Raw genomic sequence first — 24,143 nt, forward strand, 5'->3', positions numbered from 1 at the left:
TACTGGCACATTATTTACTCATTTTCTCATCAGCCTTGAAATTGGGACACTGAGATAATGGTGACGAGACATTTTTCTTCAATAAATTCAGAAAGGTTCATTTGTTTTAGAGAAAAGGTTTGGTAGGTTTCATACCCGTGTCTTATATTATTATTATTTTCTATGTTTATTTTTTCTTTATGAGCATAAGGGACCCAGTGATTCATTCTTCAACAAATACTTACTGAACATCTGTTACAAACCAAGCACTGTTCTAGGTGCTGAAGGCTGAGTTAGGAAAAAACAGCAGAAAAGACAGTCAATATTTTTTAAATCAAATTTTTAACAGCATGGGATGGAGTGATAAACACTTTGAAGAAAAACAAAGTACGAGAAGAGAGTGGTGAAGATCCCATTTTAGGTACAGTCAACAAGAGAGTCAATGGTATACTGGCGACAGTTCATCCTTATTCATGAGAGCACACTCTTCAATTTTTAGGAACTGTGAGAGCAGGATGTTAAACACAGATATTAATAGGGTTTGGATCTTTGTCCCCGCCCAAATCTCATGTCAAATTGTAATCCCCAATGTTGGAGGTGAGGCCTGGTGGGAGGTGATTGGATCATGGTGAGGGGTGTGGATTTCCCCCTTGGTACTGTCCTCACAACAGTGAGTGTGTTCTCAGGAGATCTGGTTGTTTAAAAGTGTGTGGCACTTCCCCACTCTCTCTCTTCCTCCTGCTCAGCCCTTGTGAAGTGCCGGCTCCCTCTTCACCTTCCATCATTGTAAGTTTCCTGAGGCCTCCCCAGAAGCCGAGCAGGTGCTAGCATCATGCTTCCTTTAGAGCCTGCGGGACGTGAGCCACTTTTCATCATAAATTACCCAGTCTCAGGTATTTCTTTACAGCAGTGTGAGAACAATCTAATACTGCCATTATTGAAAATTAAATTATATAAACTTCAAAGTCAACATATTATATTAAAAACAAAGGTAATAAATACTCAAACTCAGCATCTTCTATGTAGATTACTGACTATTACCATGATCTATGCCCTTTAAGTTATTTACATCTATGATACCTGTGTACTGGAAATATTATATAATGGTGTGCTGCTCCAACCTCTTCCCAACTCTGTGTTCAGTGACATCACATTGTAGCTTTAAATCGGCTATGATGGATGTATTTACACCATGGAAATTGGCGAATACTATAAGTCAGGGCTTTTTATCCAAGGGAGCCAGTTGTTAAACATTTACCAGCATTTTACAGAAGAGAGATCTTTCTGACGAGCTAGTATTTGAGCAGAAGCCTGAATTAAATGTGGGAATATCTGGGGGAGGGCAATGCAGATATAGGCCTTAGACCAGCACTTGCTTGACAAGTTCGCGGATCAGCCCAGAGAACAGCATGGCTCTAGGTAGGTAAAGACAAATAAGATACCATTTCTGTCCTCCAGGAAGTCAGTCCAGTGAGGGAGAGACCATAAACAGAAAATGATAATGAAATGAGCTTACAGAAAAGACAGAAGGGAGTGGAACAGGCTAAAGAACACCAGAGATTGGCCAGGCGCGGTGCCTCACACCTGTGATCCCAGCACTTTGGGAGGCTGAAGTGGGCGGATCACTTGAGGTCAGGAGTTTGAGATCAGCCTGGCCAACATGGTGAAACATCATCTCTACTAAAAAAATAAACAAAAAAATTAGCCGGGCATGGTGGTGTGTGCCTGTAATCCCAGCTACTCGGGAAGCTGAGGCAGGGGAATCACTTGAACCCGGGAGGCGGAGGTTGCAGTGAGCTGAGATCGCATCACTGCACTCCAGCTCGGGTGACAGAGCAAGACTCTCTATCAAATAAAAAAATTAAAAAATTAAAAAAAATAATAAAAAAAAAAACACCAGAGATGCAATCAGCAAAATCCAGGCTGGGAAACCCTATAGGACAGACAATCTAGTTTCTTCAACAAATCAACTGCAAGGAAATTGAGGCAGAATCTGTAAAATAAAAGAGACCTCAAAGACATATGAAGCCATGGGAAGATTATTTGGCACCTGATTCAAGCAAACTGCAAAAAAATTATAAAATTAAGATTTAGCCTTTCTGCCAGAACCGCCATCTTCCAGTAATTCACCAAAATGACGAACACAAAGGGAAAGAGGAGAGGCACCCGATATATGTTCTCCAGGCCTTTTAGAACACATGGAGTTGTTCCTTTGGCCACGTATATGCGAATCTATAGGAAAGGTGATATTGTAGACATCAAGGGAATGGGTACTGTTCAAAAAGGAATGCCCCACAAATGTTACCATGGCAAAACTGGAGGAGTCTACAGTGTTACCCAGCATGCTATTGGCATTGTTGTAAACAAACAAGGACAAGCTTCTTGCCAAGAGAATTAATGTGCGTATTGAGCACATTAAGCGCTCTAAGAGCCGAGATAGCTTCCTGAAACGGGTGAAGGAAAATGATCAGAAAAAGAAAGAAGCGAAAGAGAAAGGTACCTGGGTTCAGCTAAAGCACCAGCCTGCTCCACCCAGAGAAACACACTTTGTGAGAACCAATGGGAAGGAGCCTGAGCTGCTGGAACCTACTCCCTATGAATTCATGCCATAATAGGTGTTAAAAAAAAAAAATAATAAAGGACCTCTGGGCTGTAAAATAAAAAAAAAGATGTAAGTTAAAAGTATAATTAATACAAATTATAGATATGTGGAAGTTTAAACATTAAAGGGACATTTGACGGTATTTAAAAATTACTACTTTAATTTGTAAAATTTTAGGTGAGATAATGGTTTTGTGGTTAATTTCAAATGTTTTTATGTTTCAGAGATACATGCCAAAATATGTATAAGTGAAATGATATGATATCTGGTATCTTCCTTCAATTAACACAGGAAGGGGAAGTGGCTGGATGAAACAAGATTGGTCACGAATTGATCATTGTTGAGCTGCGTGGTGGTTACATAAGGATCAATTTCGTAAATAATTAAAACTCCATAATAAAAAAGTTTTGTAAGAACTTTTTCTGGACCGGATACAAAAGGACTGATAGAATTGCTGACAAGGTATTTGAGGGCATTGGGAAGACTTCCAAGGAAATTGGGACACTCATGTGAAAGCGTTCCTAGGCAGCAAGAGAGCATGAACAAACAAATTAAGTTATTTTAAGCATCACCTAACATCATTGATATCAAACATGGGTAGTATTTGTTTTTCATTAAGAGCAGACTATTATCACATGGAAACAGGTTGCCAGAGTTCATGGAACTTCCTTTGAAATGGATATGTGTAGAAATGGGCTGAGTGAAACAGGAGAGGGACTGAACGTTTGACTGGGATATCAGGAGATCCAGAGTGACAATCCTGGCTCTGTCATTAACCAGCCGTATGTCTTGGAGAAAGGCTCTTAAATTTCGGGTGTCTCCATTTCCTTGTTTACAAAACAAGAAGGCGTGACTTATTCGCTGAGAACTCTTCTTCAATCTACTATTCTACGTGGGTTTCCACAGACATAAAATGATAACGGTGGGGTCATATGTAAGAAATTATCAACCTCAGTTCTCTGCAGCATCACTGTCAGAACCTCCAATGTCAGCATCTTTGCTACAGGCAACCCCAGAAAAGTCCCTGACACAACCGTCTGCTTCACATGAGAAGCAGATGGAAGGAATAGAGTGTGACTGCGTGCATTGTTTTTCAACGCAGTAATTAAAATCTTGGTGCCCTTCTCAGTAAGATAAGAGAATTTATTTACATTTGGCAACTTACTAGTTAAAAGTTCCTCTCTACTTGGAAACTACACTTGCTTTATTTCCTTGTTTCCATAAAGGAATATTGAAAAATCTGCTTCTTGGTGTCTCAAATGAAGTTAAAATATTTCTGATTGGATATCATCTTGGGCCCACAATTTCTAATAAAATAAAAGGTGCCTGGCCAGGTGTGGTGGCTCACGCCTGTAATCCCAGCACTTTGGAAGGCCGAGGTGGGTAGATCACGAGGTCACAAGTTCAAGACCAGCCTGGCCAACATAGTGAAACCCCGTCTCTACTAAAAATACAAAAATTAGCTGGGTGTGGTGCCACACACCTGTAGTCCCAGCTACTCAGGAGGCTGAGATAGGAGAATCACTTGAACCCAGGAGGCAGAGGTCGCAGTGAGCCAAGATCATGCCATTGCATTCCAGCCTGGGTAACAGAATGAGACTCCATCTCAAAGAAAAAAAAAAGTGCCAAAATAACTTCCTTAGACACCACTCCCCACATGTTTTGAACCATAGTAGAGACTCAGCTGCAACCATCCCTATCACGGAAGGACAGATATGAACTCTGAGGCCCAGAACTGCTGGATATTTAGAGACCCACCAGCTCCCGTCCTACCTTGGCAGAAGGCTGGAGGCTGCACAGACTCGTCTGGGAAAACTGGCATTTGAGAGGAAAACAAGGGTGAGTGAGATCTGCCTGGGTCTGTGATTCTCCATGTCCTGCAATTTTTTCCAGAGCATGACTGAGAAGAAGGTTTATCTGGTGCAGAGAAAAGAGACAGCCTGAGTGTGGTGGACCTGCAGACCACCTAACATTTGGGGAAACTGAGGCAGACTGTCCTTCTCTTCTTCTCTGTGCTCCAGCCTCTCAGGCTTTGCAGTCAGGGGAAGGACCACACTCTCACATTAACTACATCCTTCCCTCACATCTCTCTTAAGCTTCCAGTGCTCAGGCAAGCTTCCTGACTGAGGTGGCCTCTGTTAACCTGCAGCCTCATGACATCTCTCTGCTTTCCTTCCAGCATTTTATCAGTTTGTAATTATGTATTAACTGCCGTGATTACATGATTAGTATGCCTTTCCCATGACACTAAACAGATATTACAGATCCTGGATATATATTTTTTCTTTTTAAAATTGAAGAACACACTAGCCGGGCGCGGTGGCTCATCCCTGTAATCCCAACACTTTGGGAGGCTGAAGTGGGCAGATCACTTGAGGTCAGGAGTTCATGACCAGCCTGGCCAACATGGCAAAATCCGTTCTCTACTAAAAATACAAAAAAAAAAAAAAAAAAAAAAAGGCTGGGCCTGGTGGCTCACACATATAATCCCAGCTACTCAGGAGGCTGAGGCAGGAGAATCACTTGAACCCAGGAGATGGAGGTTGCAGTGAGCTGAGATCCCACCATTGCACTCCAGCCTGGGTGACAGAGCAAGACTGTGTCTCAAATAAATAAATAAATAAATAAATAAACAAGCCGGGCATGGTGGCACGCCCCTGTAATCCCAGCTACTCAGGAGGCTGAGGCATGAGAATCTCTTGAACCCAGGAGGCAGAGGTTACAGTGAGCCGAGATCACACCACTGCACTCCAGCCTGGGTGACAGAGTGACACTGTGTCTCAAAAAATAATAATAAAATAAAGTTGAAGAACATACGGAAAGTGCACAACTCATAAGATTGCAGCTTAGTGAATATTACAAAGTCAACACACCTGTTGACCATCGTCCAGGTCAAGAAACAGAACAGTCCTGGAACCCCAGAAGGCAGTTTCCCTCCTTCCCAAAGCTACCACTCTGCTGACATCCATAGGTTAGTTCTGCCTCCTTTTTAGTTTTTCATCTTAAAACTTAAAAAAAGAGATATAACTTACATACAGTGAACTTTACCCTTTATATTGTACAGTTCTATAAGTTTTGATAAAAGTAAACCCCAAACTCAATCAAGATACGGAACAGTTCCACAACTCCCTCATATTCCCTTGTGCCCTTGGTAGTCAACCCCTCCCCCAACCCCCAGCTCTTGAAAATCACTGATTTGTTTCCTTTCCCTATAATTTTATATATTTCAGTGTTTTTTTTTTTTTTTTTTTCAGGGTCTCCCTCTGTCTCCCAGGCTGGAGAACAGTGGCACAATCAGGGCTCACTGCAGCCTCGACCTCCCAGGCTCAAGCGATCCTCCCTCCTCAGGACTCCCTCCAGCTCCCCCACCACGAAATAGCTGGGACTACAGATGAATGATCCAGTATTTTGGGGTGATGGGGTATGGGGGTGGGTGTTTGAACTCTGTCACTCAGTGTTTGTGAGATTCATTCATGATGCTGTGTATAACAGTAGTTCACCTGCATTGCTCTATCAATGTGCCATGATTTATTTATATGAATTGGTATGGATATACTACCAAGTATTTATCCATTGTATTGTCGATGGTCATCTGGGTTGTTTCCAGTTTGAGGCTTTTACAAATAATGCTGCTAGAAATATTCTTGCACGTGCTTTTTTATGCTTATGGGTATGCATCTTCTTTATGGCTTAGTGATACCAGCGTCAGGAAGATGTGCTCCTATGTTAGTTTCCCTAAGTTTCACGCTACTATGGAAAGAGACCACCATTTCTGTTGTCCTTCCCAGCTTCTCCCCCACCTCCCCTTTTCCCTAGTTTATAAGACAGGAGAAAAGAGAGAAAGCAAAAAGTTGGAAAAAAACAGAAGTAAGATAAATAGCTAGACGACCTTGGCGCCACCACCTGGCCCTGGTGGTTAAAATAATAATAATAATATTAACCCCTGACCAAAACTACTGGTGTTATCCGTAAATTCCAGACATGGTATCAGAAAGCACTGTAAAACTTTTTGCTCTGTTAGCTGAAGTATGTAGCCCCCAGTCACGTTCCTCACGCTTACTTGATCTATCATGACCCTTTCACGTAGACAGACCCCTTAGCGTTGTAAGCCCTTAAAATGGCTAGGAATTTCTTTTTCAGGGAGCTCGGCTCTTAAGACGCGAGTCTGCCGACGCTCCCGGCCGAGTAAAAACCTCTTCCTTCTTTAATCCGGTGTCTGAGGAGTTTTGTCTGCGGCTCGTCCTGCTACACTACCTTTCGCACTTAGAGCTACAATTGATCTGGAGTTCAGAGCTGTGTGTGATGGGAGGTAGGGGGCCAAGTTCCCTTTTTTCTTTTCCCTACGTGGATATCCCGTTGACCGAGCACCATTAACCAAAAATAGTTTCTTCCTGTGCTCTGCAGCCCCGCCTCTGAAATAAATTGTCCATACACGTGTATTTTTGTTTCTGGTCTCTATCTTATGTTCCACTGGTCTTCCTACTTTGCTTTTCTTTTTCAAGATTTTTTCTGGCTGTTCTTGACCCTCTGAGTTTCTACATAGTCTTCAGGCCCCTATCGGGGTGCACTTCCTGGTATCCCAGCATCTGACATGTGCCTGGCGCGCAGCAGGAACTGACGGCTGGCTGTAGCCTGGATGCATCAGAGACGATGGCAAAGCCTTCCCACACGTACCAGGTTCCAGCAACCCACCCTAGCCCCGCAATTCCTCCTCGCTCACTCCCACCCCCAGCAGCGCACCCGCAAACGGCAAGGAGGCGTGCCCGCCGCGGCGCGCGTCACTTTCCCCCGGACCGACTGGCTCCGCCGCGGCTCTCCCCGCCCCGGCCTCCGCCTCCACGTCTTGGGGCCGGGCCGGAAGGGAGACCTCACCGCCTGCTTCCCTCTGCCGCGGTAGCACAGGCTCAGAGATGGCGGCTCCAGAAGGCAGCGGTCTAGGCGAGGACGCCCGGCTGGACCAGGAGACGGCCCAGTGGCTGCGCTGGGACAAGGTGAGGGGCACCAGCAGGCGGGGAGCGCCTGGAGCGGGGCCGGGTGCTCTGCCCTCTCCAGGCGCGGCGCTGCTTGCTCTGCCTGAGCTGCCTTCCCGCCCAGTGCATCCCGCTTCTCCCCCGGGAAGACCCAGGAGCGTGCGGCCGCTGCTAGGCTTCCTTCGGCCTGGCCGGCATGTGGCACGTTCAGAGTTAGGCCGGGAAGGCTTGTCCCCGGACGAAACCAGCCATCCGGCCGGCCGGACTGCAAGTTCGGAGTAGAGGAGCGAGCCAGGGTGGTGTAAGCGCGGCCAGACCCTGGACGCTGTCTAGTTGAGGGGCACACGCCTTACTGTCACTCAGACCGCTGGCTCGTCGTCGGTAGTCGGCTGTGCATCCCCATGGACCCAGAATCGCTCCGTCCCGCGTATTCCTTTGGCCGCTGAGACCTTTGCAGAGCAGCGTTCTGGTCCGGTCCTCCCATCCCGAGGGCTTGGTTACAAACGTGGGTTGTCCTCCCGGGTGGGCCCGCCTGGCTTCAGGAGTCCCCCTTAGAACTTTGGCTGCCAGGGAGGCACACTTGGGACACAGCACGGTTTTCTCTCTCTTCATTCCGTTTCTTAGAATCAGGAACCCAGCTCTGGACATCACTCCCTCTCCTCTCTAAACTTGCGTCTCGCCCTTTCGACCTGTTCTGCTTGCTGTTAGGTTTTCTCGGAATGTCCCTCGCTGCTCTCCTGCTGAACTTGTTTCTCCCGTTGTGACTCATATTTTGTGCCTGAACTTAAATGTGGCTTACGTAGAGAGTCCTTCCTTGGCTCCGAAGCGTTAAATTATTTATCCCTAATATTCACTCTAAACGGTCTGTTATTTTCCTTTATAGCTCTTACTACAAATGGTAAAAACAAAAAACTCCAAAAACACTTGTTTGTAGGTTTGTTTAATGTCTGTCTCCAGGGCCGACTTCAGGGGCGAGAGACCCCTGCAGTCTCACAGGACTCGCGCTCCTCGAAGGGCCCACTGTTGTTTTAATGTCCTGCTGTCCTGTCTTGAAAATCTTAGTGGTAAAACAAGAGGTCACCCACTTTCATTGTGCACTGGACCTCCATAAATTATGTGGCCAGGCCTCTCTATTCTCACTACCTTGGTTTGTAGTGCCTGGCATAGGCATAGTGCATGACACATAGTAGGTCACTGAAATACTTGAATGAACAAAGCAGATTACAAGGTCAGTAGGGGTCAGGTCTTTGTCTTTATTTACCATTCTCTGGCCCCTACAAATAAAATGTCGGCAAATCCCATTTCCAGGATGCTATTGGCAACTCCTTGGGGGCGTTTTTCTTTTCCTGGGAAGATAACTTCGTGATTCTCAAGGGAAGAAAAATGTTTCCATTTCTGATAACTTGTAGCTTGCAGAGTACAGAATTCTTTTGAAGTCAGAGTTCATAATGCACTTTCTCTGAGAAGAAGAAGAAAAAGGAGAAGAAGAAAACAATCTAATTTCTACACAGTGTTGCATCTGTGTGTAGAAAGATTGTATTTCTCTGGGTAGAGATGAGATGTCCTTTTTTTTTTTTTTAATCACTTCTCATGTTCTATCCTCTGTTAATTTCTTCTTTGCTTTGAGACTGGCACCTGAGAAGAAGCCCATTCATTCTCCAGTGAACCTCCCACCAGCTAAAAGCATTGCAGCCCTCTAGTCTGACTACCCCCGGCGATAGGCAAGGCACCCTGGCAGATGCCCTCTGTGTTTCCACCGTGCATTCATCCCTGCTCTTTTCTCTGCTGTCAGTTTTGGTCACTGCCAGGGCTGATTCTGATCCTGCTGTCCTCTTGACTTGTCATTCTTACCTGTCTGTCTCCTTTGTTTCTCTCAGGCTACTTGGTCTTTCATAGATATCAAAGACCAGTTAAGATTTTCCAGACCTACACTATGAAGAAGGGAGGATCACTCGATACTGAGTGTGGCAGTGAAGTCCGTGTTTTCTGATTCACTCCACTAATATTTATTGAGGCTCTTTTTTGAGCCTCTTTTATGTACCTGATCTGAGCCTTTCTTTGGGGCACCTGACAATCTGATAGGTAAGACTGTGTTCTGTAATTAGCATCTGCTGTTTTTCACCAAAAAAGATGGGGTTTACTTGATTCCCATTGAATCTGCCACAATCTGGAAATGTGGGCTTAATTCCAGAAAGCCAAGGTTTTATTGCAGTAGTATTTCAAAGTTTAATTAAATGGCCACGTCCTGCGTGAGTGCTCATCTAAATGGATAATGACTGTAAAACAGGAATATAAAGTCCTTCCTCTGTTGTTTTCCTGAATTCATAACTTAAAAGTCTCATATGAAATTAATGTGATTGTCATTATTTTTCTCCAACCATAACATTTTCTGCAACTACCATACAAAAAAAAAAATAGGGCAATGTATAATGAACTTAAATGAATCATGTTAGCGTCTATTTGAAGCAGTTAATGTTATAGAAAAGGCACTAGATTAATGTTTATCTTGCAATTTAAGCAAGTCGCCCAATCTCTGAGGCTTCCCCATCTATAAAATTGGGTTTCTGTTATTTGTCTACTTCTTGAAGATGTTACAATATTCAAACTTGACCAGGTATGTGAATGCCTGGTATGAATTATAAAACATTACAAAAGTAAGGTTTTGACTTAAGTTGTGTAATCTATCACTCTGGAAAATTTGAGGGCATTAGGGAAAAAAATGGACATTTAATCACAACTAAATGCCAGGTAGAGAAAGATATTTTACATTAATTTGAAGTAAACCACCTTAAAACCTTAAAAATCGTGTAAGGGAGGTTCTAGATTATTCCCATTTTGCAAATAGGGAAACAGAATTTGAGAACTGAAATAATCTGCACAAGCACCTAGAGTTGGCAAGTGGTATTCTGGGATTCCATTCTGGGGGTTAGACTCATATGCTAAAATCTCTACTTCCATTTCTCCAAAAGTGCTTACCTTGACAGGAAAGAAAAGAACACTTACATTATAATGTCAAACTGACTTCATATTTCAGATTTCAAAAGCATCCGAAAATTGAAAGGTCTACATATATACATATATATATATTTTTTCTATAGATTAGAATGATTGTGAGTTTTTTTACATTTCTGATTTTTCATTCACTTCTCTGGCTGTGTCTATACATTTTTGTTTTTCAGAATTCCTTAACTTTGGAGGCAGTGAAACGACTAATAGCAGAAGGTAATAAAGAAGAACTACGAAAATGTTTTGGGGCCCGAATGGAGTTTGGGACAGCTGGCCTCCGAGCTGCAATGGGACCTGGAATTTCTCATATGAATGACTTGACCATCATCCAGACTACACAGGTACCGTGTTTTTTATAATTCTTAGTAACTCAATGTATCCCCTAGCTCATTTTCTATTTGACAGACCTAATTTATTCTAATTATAGACATGTCTTATCAGCTTGGCTAGACACAGGAAGTCACCACCATTTACTCCACAAAGTAAGGCTTGCACAGTAGGTCGAAGTAGCACTTATTCAGGACTCATATAGACATCCATCCATTCATTCATTCATTCATTTAACACACTTATTGAGTACCTACCATGTGCCAGCATTGGGGATATAAGAATGACTCGAACAAACAGATTCTCTCATGGAGCTTTCATTCCAGTATAAATGCACCAACTAAGCTGACAACTTTTAAGGCCCTGTAATTTTTGCCATGATTACATAGCAAGTGCTAAAAAGCTTTTCTAACTGCCGGAATTACCAAGAGCCTATTCTCCTTTGTTTTATAGTATGGATTGAGTCTGTCTTAATTTGTGAATATTTTTGTCAGAATCTAGACCCAGCTTTTAGGAAGGAGATAATTTGACAAAACAGAAGTGGTTCTACTGGGTATTGGCAGTACTGTTTATGAGGGAAATGAAATAGAACAGATTATTCACATCAGTATTTCTTCACCTTAGACCTGTTGATGATGAATGTCACTTTAATTGTGGGAAAAGAAAGGCTAGAAAAAATTGCCTAATAGTGATTACATGTGCCTCATGTATACATCCCAGTGTAAAAGGCAGAGCTGGGCATGTTGTAACAAAACTCCAACAAGGAAAGCTTATCTAAGGGTATAGAATTACCACAGGGGCCAGGCGCGATGGCTCACACCTGTAATCCCAGCACTTTGGGAGGCTGAGCCAGGCGGATCACTTGAGCCTAGGAGTTCATGACCAGCCTGAGCAACATGGTGAAACCCTGTCTCTACCAAAAACACAAAAATTAGCCAGGCGTGGTGGTGTGCACCTGTAATTCCAGCTTCTTGGGAGGCTGAGACGGAAGGATTGTTTGAACCCGGAAGGCAAGGTCGTAGTGAGTCGACATTGTGCCACTGGACTCCAGCCTGGGCAACAGAGCAAGATTCTGTCTCAAAAAAAAAAAAAAAAAAAAAAAGAATTGCCATGGGAACTCCTGGTCACAAATTGTTATTAAGCAATAGGGCTCCCTAAGATGCTGGAGGAAAGACTTAGAATGGGTTAAGTATGGGAATCCTGTTTGGTTCATGGATAACATAGGAACTGTGCTGCTGAATAAGGTTGCCTTCTGTACCAGTTACTAGGGCTATGTAACAAATCATTGAAAACATAATGGTTTAAAACAACAACCACATTTATTTTGCTCACAAATCTGCAATTTTGGTAGAACTCAGTGGGGACAGCTTGTCTCTGCTCCACTCAGCACCATCTGGGCCAGTTTGGAGGTTGGAATCATTTGAAGGCACCTTCATTCACACGTCTGAAATTATTACTGGCTATTGGCTGGGATCTTAGCTGGGGTTGGAACCCCTTCATGTGGCCTGGACTTCCTTATAACATGGTGGTTGGCTTTCAATGAAGTATCCAGAGAGGGAGAGAGAGAGAATGTGCCAATTGGAAGCTGTGCTGACTTTTATGACGTAGCTTTGAAAGTCACACAGTGTCACTTCTACCATATTCGGTTTGTTAAAAGTGAGTCAATAAGGCTGTCTCATATTCAAGGAGAGGGCACATAGATACCCACTTCTCATTAAAGGAGCATTAATGTCACATTGTAAGAGGAACATGTGAGATGGCTTATATTACTGGGGCCATCTTTGGACAATCCAGTTGGTTACACCTGCCATTGGGCCTAATTGTTAGGGGTTTCTAAGGGATTCTAGATTAACCTAGAGCTTTTTCCCCTGTATTTTTCTACATCTAGTTTCTGAGAATAATGAAATGCATTCTCATTAAGGACTATTTTACCCATTTTTCTCCTAGAATTCGCTCCTCTGGGGGTAAACCCGGTGGTAAACATAGATGATCAGTATTCTAAAGGTCATCTAATTCAACCAGACACCACTTGGGATAATTTTCTCCACGACCCCACCACTCTGAAGTGCTCATTCAGCCTATTCTTGGACACTTGTAATAGGAGACAGAGATGTGAAGAGTTAAGATAGTTTTATCTGAGCAGCAAATATATCTTTAAAATCTTAGGAGTGGATTCAAAATTAGAGGCAAGAGGATTCCCAGAACAAACAACCCAGGTTTCTGCCCAGTCTTGGGTAGTGTTCCCTGGCAGAATGCTGATATGCAAATATATTTGTCACTTTTCACTGATCAGACTTTCATGGTGGCATAGGGGCCCTTCCTGCTGGTCTCTGGGTGTGGAGCCTCATTCTGAGGTACCCCAACGTTTGCCTGGTTCATTTAAGAAGCAGATGTATGTGATTCAAAAATATGTCAAAGGAAACAGGACAGAGACTGGAGGAAACTTCTGTATTGTTTGCCTCATTGATAGAGGTTATAATTTCCTCCTGCCAATTAATTTATGCTCTATTTATGTTCTATTTTGGGTTCTGTGTTCGTAGATTATTTAATTTAGCCATGGCATACCAGTGATGGGAAACTCACTGTCCTCTGAAAGAGGCCATTCTATCTTTGGACTATTGTCATTAAAAGATGGTTTCATTATTTTAAGCCAAAATCTGCCTTTCTGTAGACTTTACATATTGGTCTTAGTTCTACTTTTTGAAGGTGATACACATAAACTTGCTTCTTATGTTTTATAATAACATTTTATTTCTGAAAACCTCCGTCTTCCCCCACTGAGTCTTTCATCTAGAATAAGAATTCCCTTTTCCCTTGGCCATTCTTTCAGGTCCTCATCCTCAGCAGGCCTCCGAGATTTTTAGAGAATCTGGAGATGTGAATGCTTTTTTGCCCCATGGAGCATTGGGGCCACAGCTCAAGGGTTGAGCAGGAAGAGGGGTACTGTCACTGTTGTAAGTCTTGAAGTATCAGGCATCTGGGTACCTTCTGGGGAACCCACAAAACCAATACACATGGCCTTATTTCCTTGTATCACTCAGCCTCAGAAGATAATCCCAGTGCCATGTATTTGTCAAGGAAAAGCTAAAGGCATTCTAAATTAGCTTTGCTCTGGCAACAAGACTGTGATGTATCCCCTCCTACCCAAAATAAAAATTATGGCTTGGACATGGTGGCTCATGCCTGTAATCCCAGCACTTTGGGAGGCCAAGGCAGGAGGTTGCTTGAGCCCACGAGATTGAAACCAGCCTGGGCAATATGGCAAGATCCCATCTCTACAAAAATTGTTTTTTAAAAATTAGCCAGACATGGTAGCATGTGCCTGTAGTCCCAGCACCTCAGGAGGCTGAGGTGAGAGGATTACTTGAGCCTGAGAGATTGAGGCTGCAGTGAACCATGATCGTGTCACTGCACTCCAGCATGGGAGAGAGTGAGACCCCATCTCAAAAGAAAAAGAGTTATGTATATTTTAATAAGACTTCCTTTAGCAAAAGTGAAATAAATAATATAAAATGAATCATTATTTTTGCCCAATCAACCAGAGTTCTCTTTGTTTTATATGGCTTTGAAGGAAAATAACAACAAAAATAATGCTTAAAACAGCAAACACTTAATATAGTACTTAGTTGGTGTTGAATTCTCAGCACTTTGCATGTTTTCATTCATTTACTCCTTATGAGGTAGGTATGATTGTTATTCCTGTTTTATAGAAGAGGAAACTAAGGCACCAAGAAATTAAGGAACTTGTCGTTTGCTTGTAGGTGGCAGCGTGGAGTACAAATTCTCAGATTGTGCTTCTAGAGTATGTGCTTTTAAGCCCTACACTGAACTACCTCTCACCAGCCCTGGATACAAATCCAGGCTCTGCTACTCGAATATCTGAAACTGTCACTGTGCCTCTCTGAGGCTTATTTTACCCATCTATAAAATGGGTTTTCTGGTCAGGTGCAGTGGCCCACACCTGTAATCCCAGCATTTTGGGAGGTCAAGACAGGAGGATTATTTGACAGTAGTTCAAGACCAACCTGGGCAACATTGCAAGACCCTGTCTCTACAAAAAATTTTTAAAAATTAGTTGGGCCTGGTAGCATGCACCTGTGGTCCTAGCTTCTCAGGAGGCTGAGGTAGGGGGGGATTGCTTAAACCCAGGAATTCAAGGTTGCAGTGAACTATGATTGTGCCATTGCAACTCCAGCCTAGGCAACAGAGCAAGACCCTGTCTCTGGAAAAAAAAAAAAAAAGAGGTTTCCTAACAAAGTTGATCTGAGGTTAGAGATAACAGCTACTAAGTGATCAATGACTAACACAGTGCCCAATACAAAAACATAGATAATAAACAAAGCTGTTATTTTATTATTGTTCAGTTTGCTTCCTTACTGAGATGAATTTTTCCCTCTCTCCTATAGTGTTCTATGAAATTTGAGAAAACTTAATTTTTGGCTAATTTTTCTATATGGTATATATAAAAATATGTTAAAACATACTTTTTAAATCTATGGTGTATTTGTAGGGATTTTGCAGATACCTGGAAAAACAGTTCAGTGACTTAAAGCAGAAAGGCATCGTGATCAGCTTTGACGCCCGAGCTCATCCATCCAGTGGGGGTAGCAGCAGAAGGTATTTAAACATTTTTACAAAATGATGTTTTTATAATTTATTTTGCAGTTTTATCACCATCTCAATAACTTGACTTTAATATATTCATTAGCCTCATTGCTTAACTGTAAAAACAATGGGTAAATTCTCTTGCCAACTTTTAAAGATTCTGGTTTTACAGTAGGTTAAGGAAATAAAATTATTTAGACAATTTAGAATGTAATACCTAGCTAAAAGAAAGAAATTTCTTAAACTGGCAATATTATTTCTCCCTCTCATTTGCCTTTTTATACATAATTTTTACCCTGCTATTCATAAACCTCATGACCCCCTTCCCTCTCTTGAATGCCCACGTCAAGCTGCATTTCTGAAACATTCTCAAACCAATGGGACTCTCTTATGTAGCTGAAGGCATATGATGCTGATGGTAACAATGATAATAGTAATAGCAGCAATCGTTTGAGTGCTGATTATGAACCAGACACTTATGTATTTACTCATTCTATCCTCACAGCAACGTGTAAGGTATGTACTTTTATCTCTTTACCCTGAGATTATAATGTGAAAGGAGGAGTCGCAATTTAAGCCTAAGGACACTAGTACCAGGGGTCAGCAAACTTTTTCTCTAAAGGGCAAATAGTGGATATCATACACATTGCATATCACATGATTCCCATCACCACTACTCACCTCTCCCATGAAGCAGAGAAACATCCATCGACTGCATAAACACAGGAGCATGGCAGTGTTCCAGTAAAACTTTACTTACAAAATGGGCTGTAGTTACCAACCCCTGCCCTTAACCATGTTACATAACCCTCTTTTTTACTTGAACACTTCCTCTGTTATGATGAATTTTTAATCATTCTAGAGTATCAGTATTAGTAGTAGCTTAGAATTATACATATTGAATATTAATGAAAAGTCTTATTAGCTTTACAGAGCTGGATGAGTTTATAGAGTCCTATCTTTGCCCATCAGGAGCTTCCAATCTAAGACAGAAGCACTCGTGGGGACAAACGTGTGGCCGTGAGGAAGGGTGCATAGCCGGGGAAAATCACCAGGTGGCATCAGCCCCAGGTTCAACTCAGGAGGTCATAAGATTTTTAGTCTTTAGCTTTGCAGCTCAAAAATGTGATTTTTGTCAATAAAGCAAGAGAAAAGTTATAGCTCTGGGGGATAGATGCACGTGAACTACATTCACAAGAGAATGATGTGGTATAAACCAGCATATCAGCTTGTCATTTACAGTTAGTGGATGTACAGTTAGAACTAAATCGTGACCATGTTCCTCTGCCGCCCCAGGGCAAGTCAGATCCTTTGCTCAGAGCATGCACAGTGCACGTATGTGGCTAAATCTGTCTGCTGAGCTGCGTAAATTTCTTCATTTTGGGCTGACTGCCCTGCTTCTGGTTGATATAACCTTCGGAGATATGTTAACATTATCAATTAAGGTACAGATTTTTTTGCCCTGGCCTTGGAGCCATATCATTTCCTTAAAGTGAGTGATGTTACTGATTTAAGCTTATGGTTCACGTCTCAGAGTTTGATGGGATGGGATGGAGTGGAACTCAAGGCTACTCTCTATCACCTGTAACGCGTGAGACATTTAGAGATCATAATGTAAGTGTTTAACCAACACATGGTAAAATATTCATGATGAGTGAATGGAATCTTCGTAAGGAGTTGGAAACTATTGCAGTTTCTGAATTTCGCCCAAGGAGATGTTTATCCTTTAACCTTCCAATTTTAAATATCTGGTGGGGAACGTAAGCAGTAACTGTTAAGTATATGCAGAGAACGCATTGCATTTTTTTGTGCACATTTGTAACAGAGAGAGAGAGTGGAGATCTGCTCTTTGTGCCCCAGCCAGCCTTCAGAATAGTGTTGGCGAAGCTAGTGCTGAAGAAGTATTTGGGGAGAGTAAGAATGATCTGATTGTTTAACTCACAGGGGTGGTATAATGTTGTTCATTCTAAGTAAATCACTCATTTATTTGTGGTAACGTATTTTACACCAGCTTGATATTTTACACCAGCTTGAAGGAAGATTTGGTGCCATTTTCTGTGTCTTGCCCTAAGCAAGTTTCTGTGGAAGTTGAGAAAAATGTCAAAGAATTAAGTTTTCTTTCAAAGGCTGATTGGAACCAAGATGTATATATGTGTATGGGTGTGTGTGTGTGTGTGTGTGTGTGTGTGTGTGTAGACACATGCGTACTCCAGGATGTCTTTATATTTCAAATAAAGCAATCTCTAATCAAATTCCAGTCTGTGTGGTGTCCGCTGGATTGTGATAGGCTTAGGCTGGGATTTTCAGCCTCTGCACTGTTGACATGTGACTGCACAGTGGCTGGATGATCTTTCGTTGTGGTTGTAGGGTGCATTGTAAGGTGTTCAGCAGCACCCCTGACCTCTCCCTACTAGCTGCCAGTAGCAACTCTCTCCATTTCCCAGCGTGACAAGCAAAAATGTTTCGAGACATTTCAGATGCCTGGAAGGAGAAGGTGCAGACTTGCCCTGGCTGAGAACCACTGAGATAGACAGAGAGCTGAAAGGCCAGGAAGCAGCCTGGCTCTGCCACTAAGTGGCTGTTAGAACCGGGGAAAGGGGCCTGGCCTTTCTTGGCTTTAGTGCCATTTCTATAAAACAAAAGAGTGAAATGAGATGACTCCTGAGAGTCCTCCAGCTTTACTGTCCCATGCCAGGGTAAAGATTATAATAAATGCTGTCCTTGATCTGGATGCTGCATTCACCCTGAAGAACATTCAGCATTCATTTCCTTCTTTCCATCACTCACAGTCCTGATCACTCAACTCTCGTTTTCTTCCCTGTCACTCTGCATTCTCAGGTTTGCCCGACTTGCTGCAACCACATTTATCAGTCAGGGGATTCCTGTGTACCTCTTTTCTGATATAACGCCAACCCCCTTTGTGGTAAGTAGCCATTTCCTTTCATAATTTCCTGTCACATGATCAGGGATGGGACTTGGCTGAATTTTATAGTCTTTAGGGCTATTGGGATTGGACTGTTTGAATGACAGAGGAGTTCCTTGGCATGTATGAGGCATTTCCTTCTCTCCTGGAATGTTTCTCCCACATCTTAGTAATATTTCTCTGGTATTCAACTTTTGATTCATTGGAATTGGTTTTTTTAAATTGCAGTTTTCCTTTTGTTTGCATTCTAAGGGTATTCGAGAGAGTCAGCAAATTTTTTTTTTGAGACAGAGTCTCGCTCTGTTGCCCAGGCTGGAGTGCAATGGTACGATCTTGGCTCACTGCAACCTCTGGGTCCCGGGTTCAAGCAATTCTCCTACCTCAGCCTCCCAAGTAGCTGGTATTACAGGTGCCTGCCATCACTCCCAGCTAATTTTTGCATTTTTAGTAGCGACGAGGTTTCACCACGTTGGCCATGCTAGTCTCGAACTCCTGGCCTCAGGTGATCCACCCAGCTTGGCCTCCCGAAGTGCTGGGATTACAGGCGTGAGCCACCACGCCCGGCCTTTTCTCTGTTTTTAAATTTGGTTTGTAGTTCTTTTTCTCAGCTATCACAATTAGGAAACTTCTTGTGTCGAAATCTGAATTCACCTCAAACCCTGTCTTGTCATGAATATTTTTGACAAGCTGGCACACCCCTGTTTTATACAAATGTTTTATTCTAAATACTATGCGTGGCTAGTACAGAGAGCATGCTCGGCATATTTGAGTAAGACTTTCATCAAATCCTTTATGTAGCACAATCTAAAGAAGAAGACAGTAGGGACTATGACAGTTGTTGCTTTGACATAGACAAAACTTTTAAGAGCTGGGCCAGATGCTGAGAATATGTTTTGGAAAATGTGATTTGGATGCAGTTAGTCACATCTAGTAGAAATGAGACTGTATCGCTACAGAAGGAGGTTCCAATTCATTTTGTGTTTGCCGGCTCTAGTGCACTGACAGGTAGATGCAGCACCCCTAGGCTGTAAATAACCTGCTAGACACTCTATTCACATCTAAATGTAGTTCAGGTTTCATTGTTTGATGGAAAAATTGTCATGTATTCAAGCATCCTAATTACCTTCTGTACTAAGTGTTAATAGCTATTAATTTTATGTCAGACATGAATTGAACCAGTGTGTCATGATCCTCTGCCCACACTGAGGAGTTGTCCTCCCCTTTTCTTTGGCCCAGAACACCTGAGAGATGTGACATAACTTCCAGGGTGTTCAATGACTGCAGTGATTATTGGTGAAAGGGTGGAGGGGACGGACGATTTAAATCTCAGGTTGCCTGTGTATAATCAGTGTCATTTGCCGCAGTAGGGGGAATAATCCAACCCCTTCTCCCATTTTGGGAAGTAGTAGAGATGGGAGCTAAGTTGAAATATAAATATTTAGCCCTGGAGTGAGAGATAAATGAGGAACCTGTAAGAGCATTCTCCATTCCCTCAACTTTTTTTTTTTTTTTTTTTTTTTTTGAGACATAGTTTCACTCTTGTCTCCCAGGCTGGAGTGCCGTGGCAGGATCTTGGCTCACTGCAACCTCCACCTCCCAGGTTCAAGTGATTCTTCTGCCTCAGCCTCCCAAGTAGCTGAGATTACAGGCACCCACCACCATGCCTGGCTAATTTTTTTGTATTTTTAGTAGAGACAGAGTTTCACCATGTTGGCCAGGCTGGTCTTGAACTCCTGACCTCAAGTGATCCACCTGTCTTGGCCTCTCAAAGTGGTGGGATTACAGGCGTGAGACACCACCCCCAGCCCCCCAGTGTTTTCCTCAATGTTTTCCTTAAAAGCAAATGAGAAAGGAGGAGAGGGAGAAGCAGTTGGAGGGGGTAAACTGAATCCACAAACTTCTGTCTCAGGTAGACGCATTGAAAGCATTGGAATGGAGGCTTAGACCATCGTTGTGTTTGAAGAATTTTCTAGCTCTACCAAGTAGAAGATGGAATGAGAAGGCACTGAGGAAATTACTCACCTTTCTTATTAGGAAATACATCCTGGAATTATGAGCAGCCAGTTAATTCTAAGGGTAATTGCATACTGCTGGGGTGTGGCTCAAAAATATTATGCTATTTATATATTATGTTTATTAAAGGGAGCAAGTTGGCATGAACAGTATAAAATAGACATTTTAAGGATATCTGGTTATTTTTGTTAAAAACTGTTTGTTCTTGTTTCCTGCTATGTTACAGCCCTTCACAGTATCACATTTGAAACTTTGTGCTGGAATCATGATAACTGCATCTCACAATCCAAAGCAGGATAATGGTTATAAGGTATTTTCCTTTTTCTACTCCACACGTACATCCTTCTGTAGGAATCCTGTATCTGTAATTTTTGGGACCGTAGGTAATAGGTGCCTTATTTCCATTAACTGTAAACCTTCTGAATGTGTTCCTGGGTCCTCTAGGTCTATTGGGATAATGGAGCTCAGATCATTTCTCCTCACGATAAAGGGATTTCTCAAGCTATTGAAGAAAATCTAGAACCGTGGCCTCAAGCTTGGGACGATTCTTTAATTGATAGCAGTCCACTTCTTCACAATCCGAGTGCTTCCATCAATAATGACTACTTTGAAGACCTTAAAAAGTACTGTTTCCACAGGTAAACGAATTGTGTCTTCACTGACCTTAAGTGAGTTAATGTGATTCAGCCAAATTCTATCAGTGTTCGTGAAGTTTTTCTCTTTAATTTGTTCATGTACTACAGCTGCATCTGATTTTATTTTATTTACTTATTTTGAGACAGGGTCTCACTGTGTCACCCAGGCTGGAGTGCAGTGGCACGATTTGGCTCACTACAATCTCTGCCTTCTGGGTTCAAGCGATTCTTGTGCCTCAGCCTCCCAAGTAGCTGGTATTACAGGCGTGAGCCACTGCACCCAGCTAATTTTTTTGTATTTTTAGTAGAGACAAGGTGTTGGCATGTTGGCCAGGCTAGTCTTGAACTCCTGGCCTCAAATGATCCACCAGCCTTGGCCTCCCAGAGTGCTGGGATTACAGGTATGAGCCACCACGGCCACCCAGCTGCATCTGATTTTAGAGGCTGTAGATCAAGCCTTGGCAAACTTTTCTTAAAGGGACAGATAGTAAATATTTTTGGCTTTGAGGTCCACACAGACTCTTTCTCAGCTACTCAACTCTGCTGTTTTAGTACAAAAGCCATCATAGATGAAATGTCGGCGAAGGAGTGCAGACAGAAGTGGGTGGCTTGCCCATAGGCCATAGTTTGCTGACCTGTTATAGATTCCATACATGTATGTGATTCATACATATTCATACATGTAAGTGTGTGTGTGTGTGTGTGTGTGTGTATATGTATGTTTTTAAAACTTGCTCAAAAGTCTTGAATAGCAAACACTGGTATTTTTCTATCTTTCCAAAAATTTTCTGTGCATATGCAAGCGTATATATATATATATACATGTGTGTGTGTGTGTGTGTGTGTATGTATAATATACTTCAAAACCATAAATAGGAATATTTGTGTGTGTGTGTGTGTGTGTGTGTGTGTGTGTGTGGTTTGTTCTGTGCGCTTTTCCCCCCAATTAATTTGTCATGGACACCTTCCTATGTTAGTCCCTATTAGTCCTGACTTTCTGTCTTAAAGGCTGCTGCACCGGTGTATTTAACTCAGTGACACAGACTCAGTCCTTACCATCAGGTAGGAAGAGGTGTAGCAGAGTGACAGTAGTGTCTGCTTGAGTATGCTGTAGGTCCCACCCCTCCTGATTGTCCCCCTAGCAAGAAACCACTGATTCAAAGAAACTGAACTCGTAGGTTTGTCTTTGATACTGTATTTGTTGGATCAGCTGATGGTGCCCACTCCAGTGCAGAGTATGAAAGCCCAGTCCCGCCTGAAGGGAGCAGCCATGCCAGCTGAGTGTTGCCCACATGAAAATATAGGTCCCAGTTGCCAGATCATCTGAGTTCTCCTCTTCCCAAAATAACTGGAAACCTGGATTTTGTGTGTGAAATCTCCTAATTCCTACGTGTTGGACCATTTTTTTCAATGGTGTGTAGTCCAGACAAAATACGTCTGTGAACTTTCCCTCTGCCCCTCTGATTTAACTTCACGAAGAATGAGGCATTTCTGCTTTTCCACTCCAGGTAGCTTGGGAGTTAACTCCCCTTGTGCACAGTTGCTTGAGTATGTGTGTGGGTGTGTGCGCGCGTGCATGCACGTGCATGTGTGTGCGCATGTGTATCCGTAAGATAACTTTCTGGCATCAAAATTGTATGTGCATTCACAAAGTTGATAGTGCTTAGCAAATTGACCTCCAAAAATATACCAGTTGGTGCTCCCACCAGCAGTAGATGTTGACAGCATATGATACCTACATTTCCTCCTGCTCTGTGATCCAATTTCTCATTTTTCCTGATTTGCTAGTTGAAAGTAATAGCTCACTTTTATTTGTATTCTTTAATTAACCTATATTTTCTATGTATTTGTTCACCTTTTATATTTATAAACATCTTTGTTTATAATATATATACATATATACATATTATATATATACATATATGCATATAAAATATATATAATATATATTTTTTAGATGTTTTCTCCTCTGTTGTCTTTGGAATTTTTTATTGAAACTATTTGCTGAACTGTTTAAAAATTTGTATAATATTTATTAGTCTTATTTTATAGCTTCTGGGTTTTATGTCATGCTTAGGAAGACATGCTCTATAACAAAATTATTAAAGTAATGCAAAAAATTTCCCTTGTTCTTTGTCTAGAACTTTCATGTTTGTGTTTTATAATATTTAAATCTTTTGTTTCATTAGTGATTTTTAATTTTATGTGGGGCATGAAGTAGGAAAGCAGATTAGATTTTTTCTAAAAGGTTTGCAGTTGTACCAACATCAATGGAAGAATCTTTCTTTTTTTTTTTTTTTGACTAATTGGAAAGGTCACCTTTATGCAACAATTTCTAACATTAATCAAGTGCTTATTATATATCAGATAACTGCTGGAGGCCCTTCACATGTCATTTTTTTTCTTTTTTTTGAGACAGGGTCTCACATTGTCACCCAGGCTGCAGTGCAATGGCATGATCTTGGCTCACTGCAGCCTTGACCTCCCAGGTTCAGGGAATGCTCCTGCCTCAGCCCTCTGAGTAGCTGGGACTACAGGTGTGCACCACCATGCTCTGCTAATTTTTTGTATTTTTTTGTAGAGATAGGGTTTCACCATGTTGCCCAGGCTGGTCTCATATTCCTGAGCTCAAGCAATCCACCCGCCTCGGCCTCCCAAAGTGCTAGGATTAGAGGAGTGAGCCACTGTGCCCGGTCAACATGTAATTTCATTTAATCCTCAGAGTAATGCCAGTAAATTCTGGTATATTATCATGCATGTTATAGATGAAAAAACTACAAGGAAGAGTGGTTAATAGCCAACAGTCACACAGCTTATAGATGGCAGAGCTCCAGGATTTAAATTCAGAGTCTGACTCCAGAGCATGTTAACCACTCAGCATTATTACTTCTGTGTTCATTTCCCATTTCAAATTAGATCAACTTCTGAACTCTCTATTCTGTTCCTTTAATCTGCCTTTTTATATCTAGTACCAAGCTGTTTTAATTACTATAGGTTTATTATGTATTTCAAAATCCAAGAGAGTTGTTTTTCCAGATTTTTCCTCCGTAATCTTACATATTTATTTTCCCAGATGCATTTTA

General features: G+C 42.1%; 1 protein-coding gene and 1 pseudogene across 2 annotated transcripts in view; both read left to right on the top strand.

The window, feature by feature from the left end:
• The first annotated feature begins 1,856 nt into the window (after positions 1–1,856).
• LOC109026466 (large ribosomal subunit protein eL21-like) lies at positions 1,857–2,624 on the top strand (annotated as a pseudogene).
• A 4,565-nt stretch (positions 2,625–7,189) lies between these two features.
• Positions 7,190–24,143, top strand: part of PGM2 (phosphoglucomutase 2) — a 36,549-nt gene continuing 19,595 nt past the window's right edge. Inside the window, exons 1-6 of one of the 2 annotated variants that reach the window (XM_019025926.3) lie at positions 7,190–7,572; positions 10,731–10,898; positions 15,395–15,501; positions 18,328–18,412; positions 20,652–20,735; positions 20,870–21,063. In XM_019025926.3, the coding sequence (XP_018881471.3) occupies positions 7,492–7,572; positions 10,731–10,898; positions 15,395–15,501; positions 18,328–18,412; positions 20,652–20,735; positions 20,870–21,063 (719 nt within the window). In that variant the 5' untranslated portion in view covers positions 7,190–7,491. Of the gene's footprint in view, positions 7,573–9,531; positions 9,634–10,730; positions 10,899–15,394; positions 15,502–18,327; positions 18,413–20,651; positions 20,736–20,869; positions 21,064–24,143 lie in introns of those variants that run through there. The other variant, XM_019025927.3, reaches the window with a different exon arrangement.

Source organism: Gorilla gorilla, chromosome 3 (assembly GCF_029281585.2).
Source record: "Gorilla gorilla gorilla isolate KB3781 chromosome 3, NHGRI_mGorGor1-v2.1_pri, whole genome shotgun sequence".
NCBI lineage: Eukaryota > Metazoa > Chordata > Mammalia > Primates > Hominidae > Gorilla > Gorilla gorilla.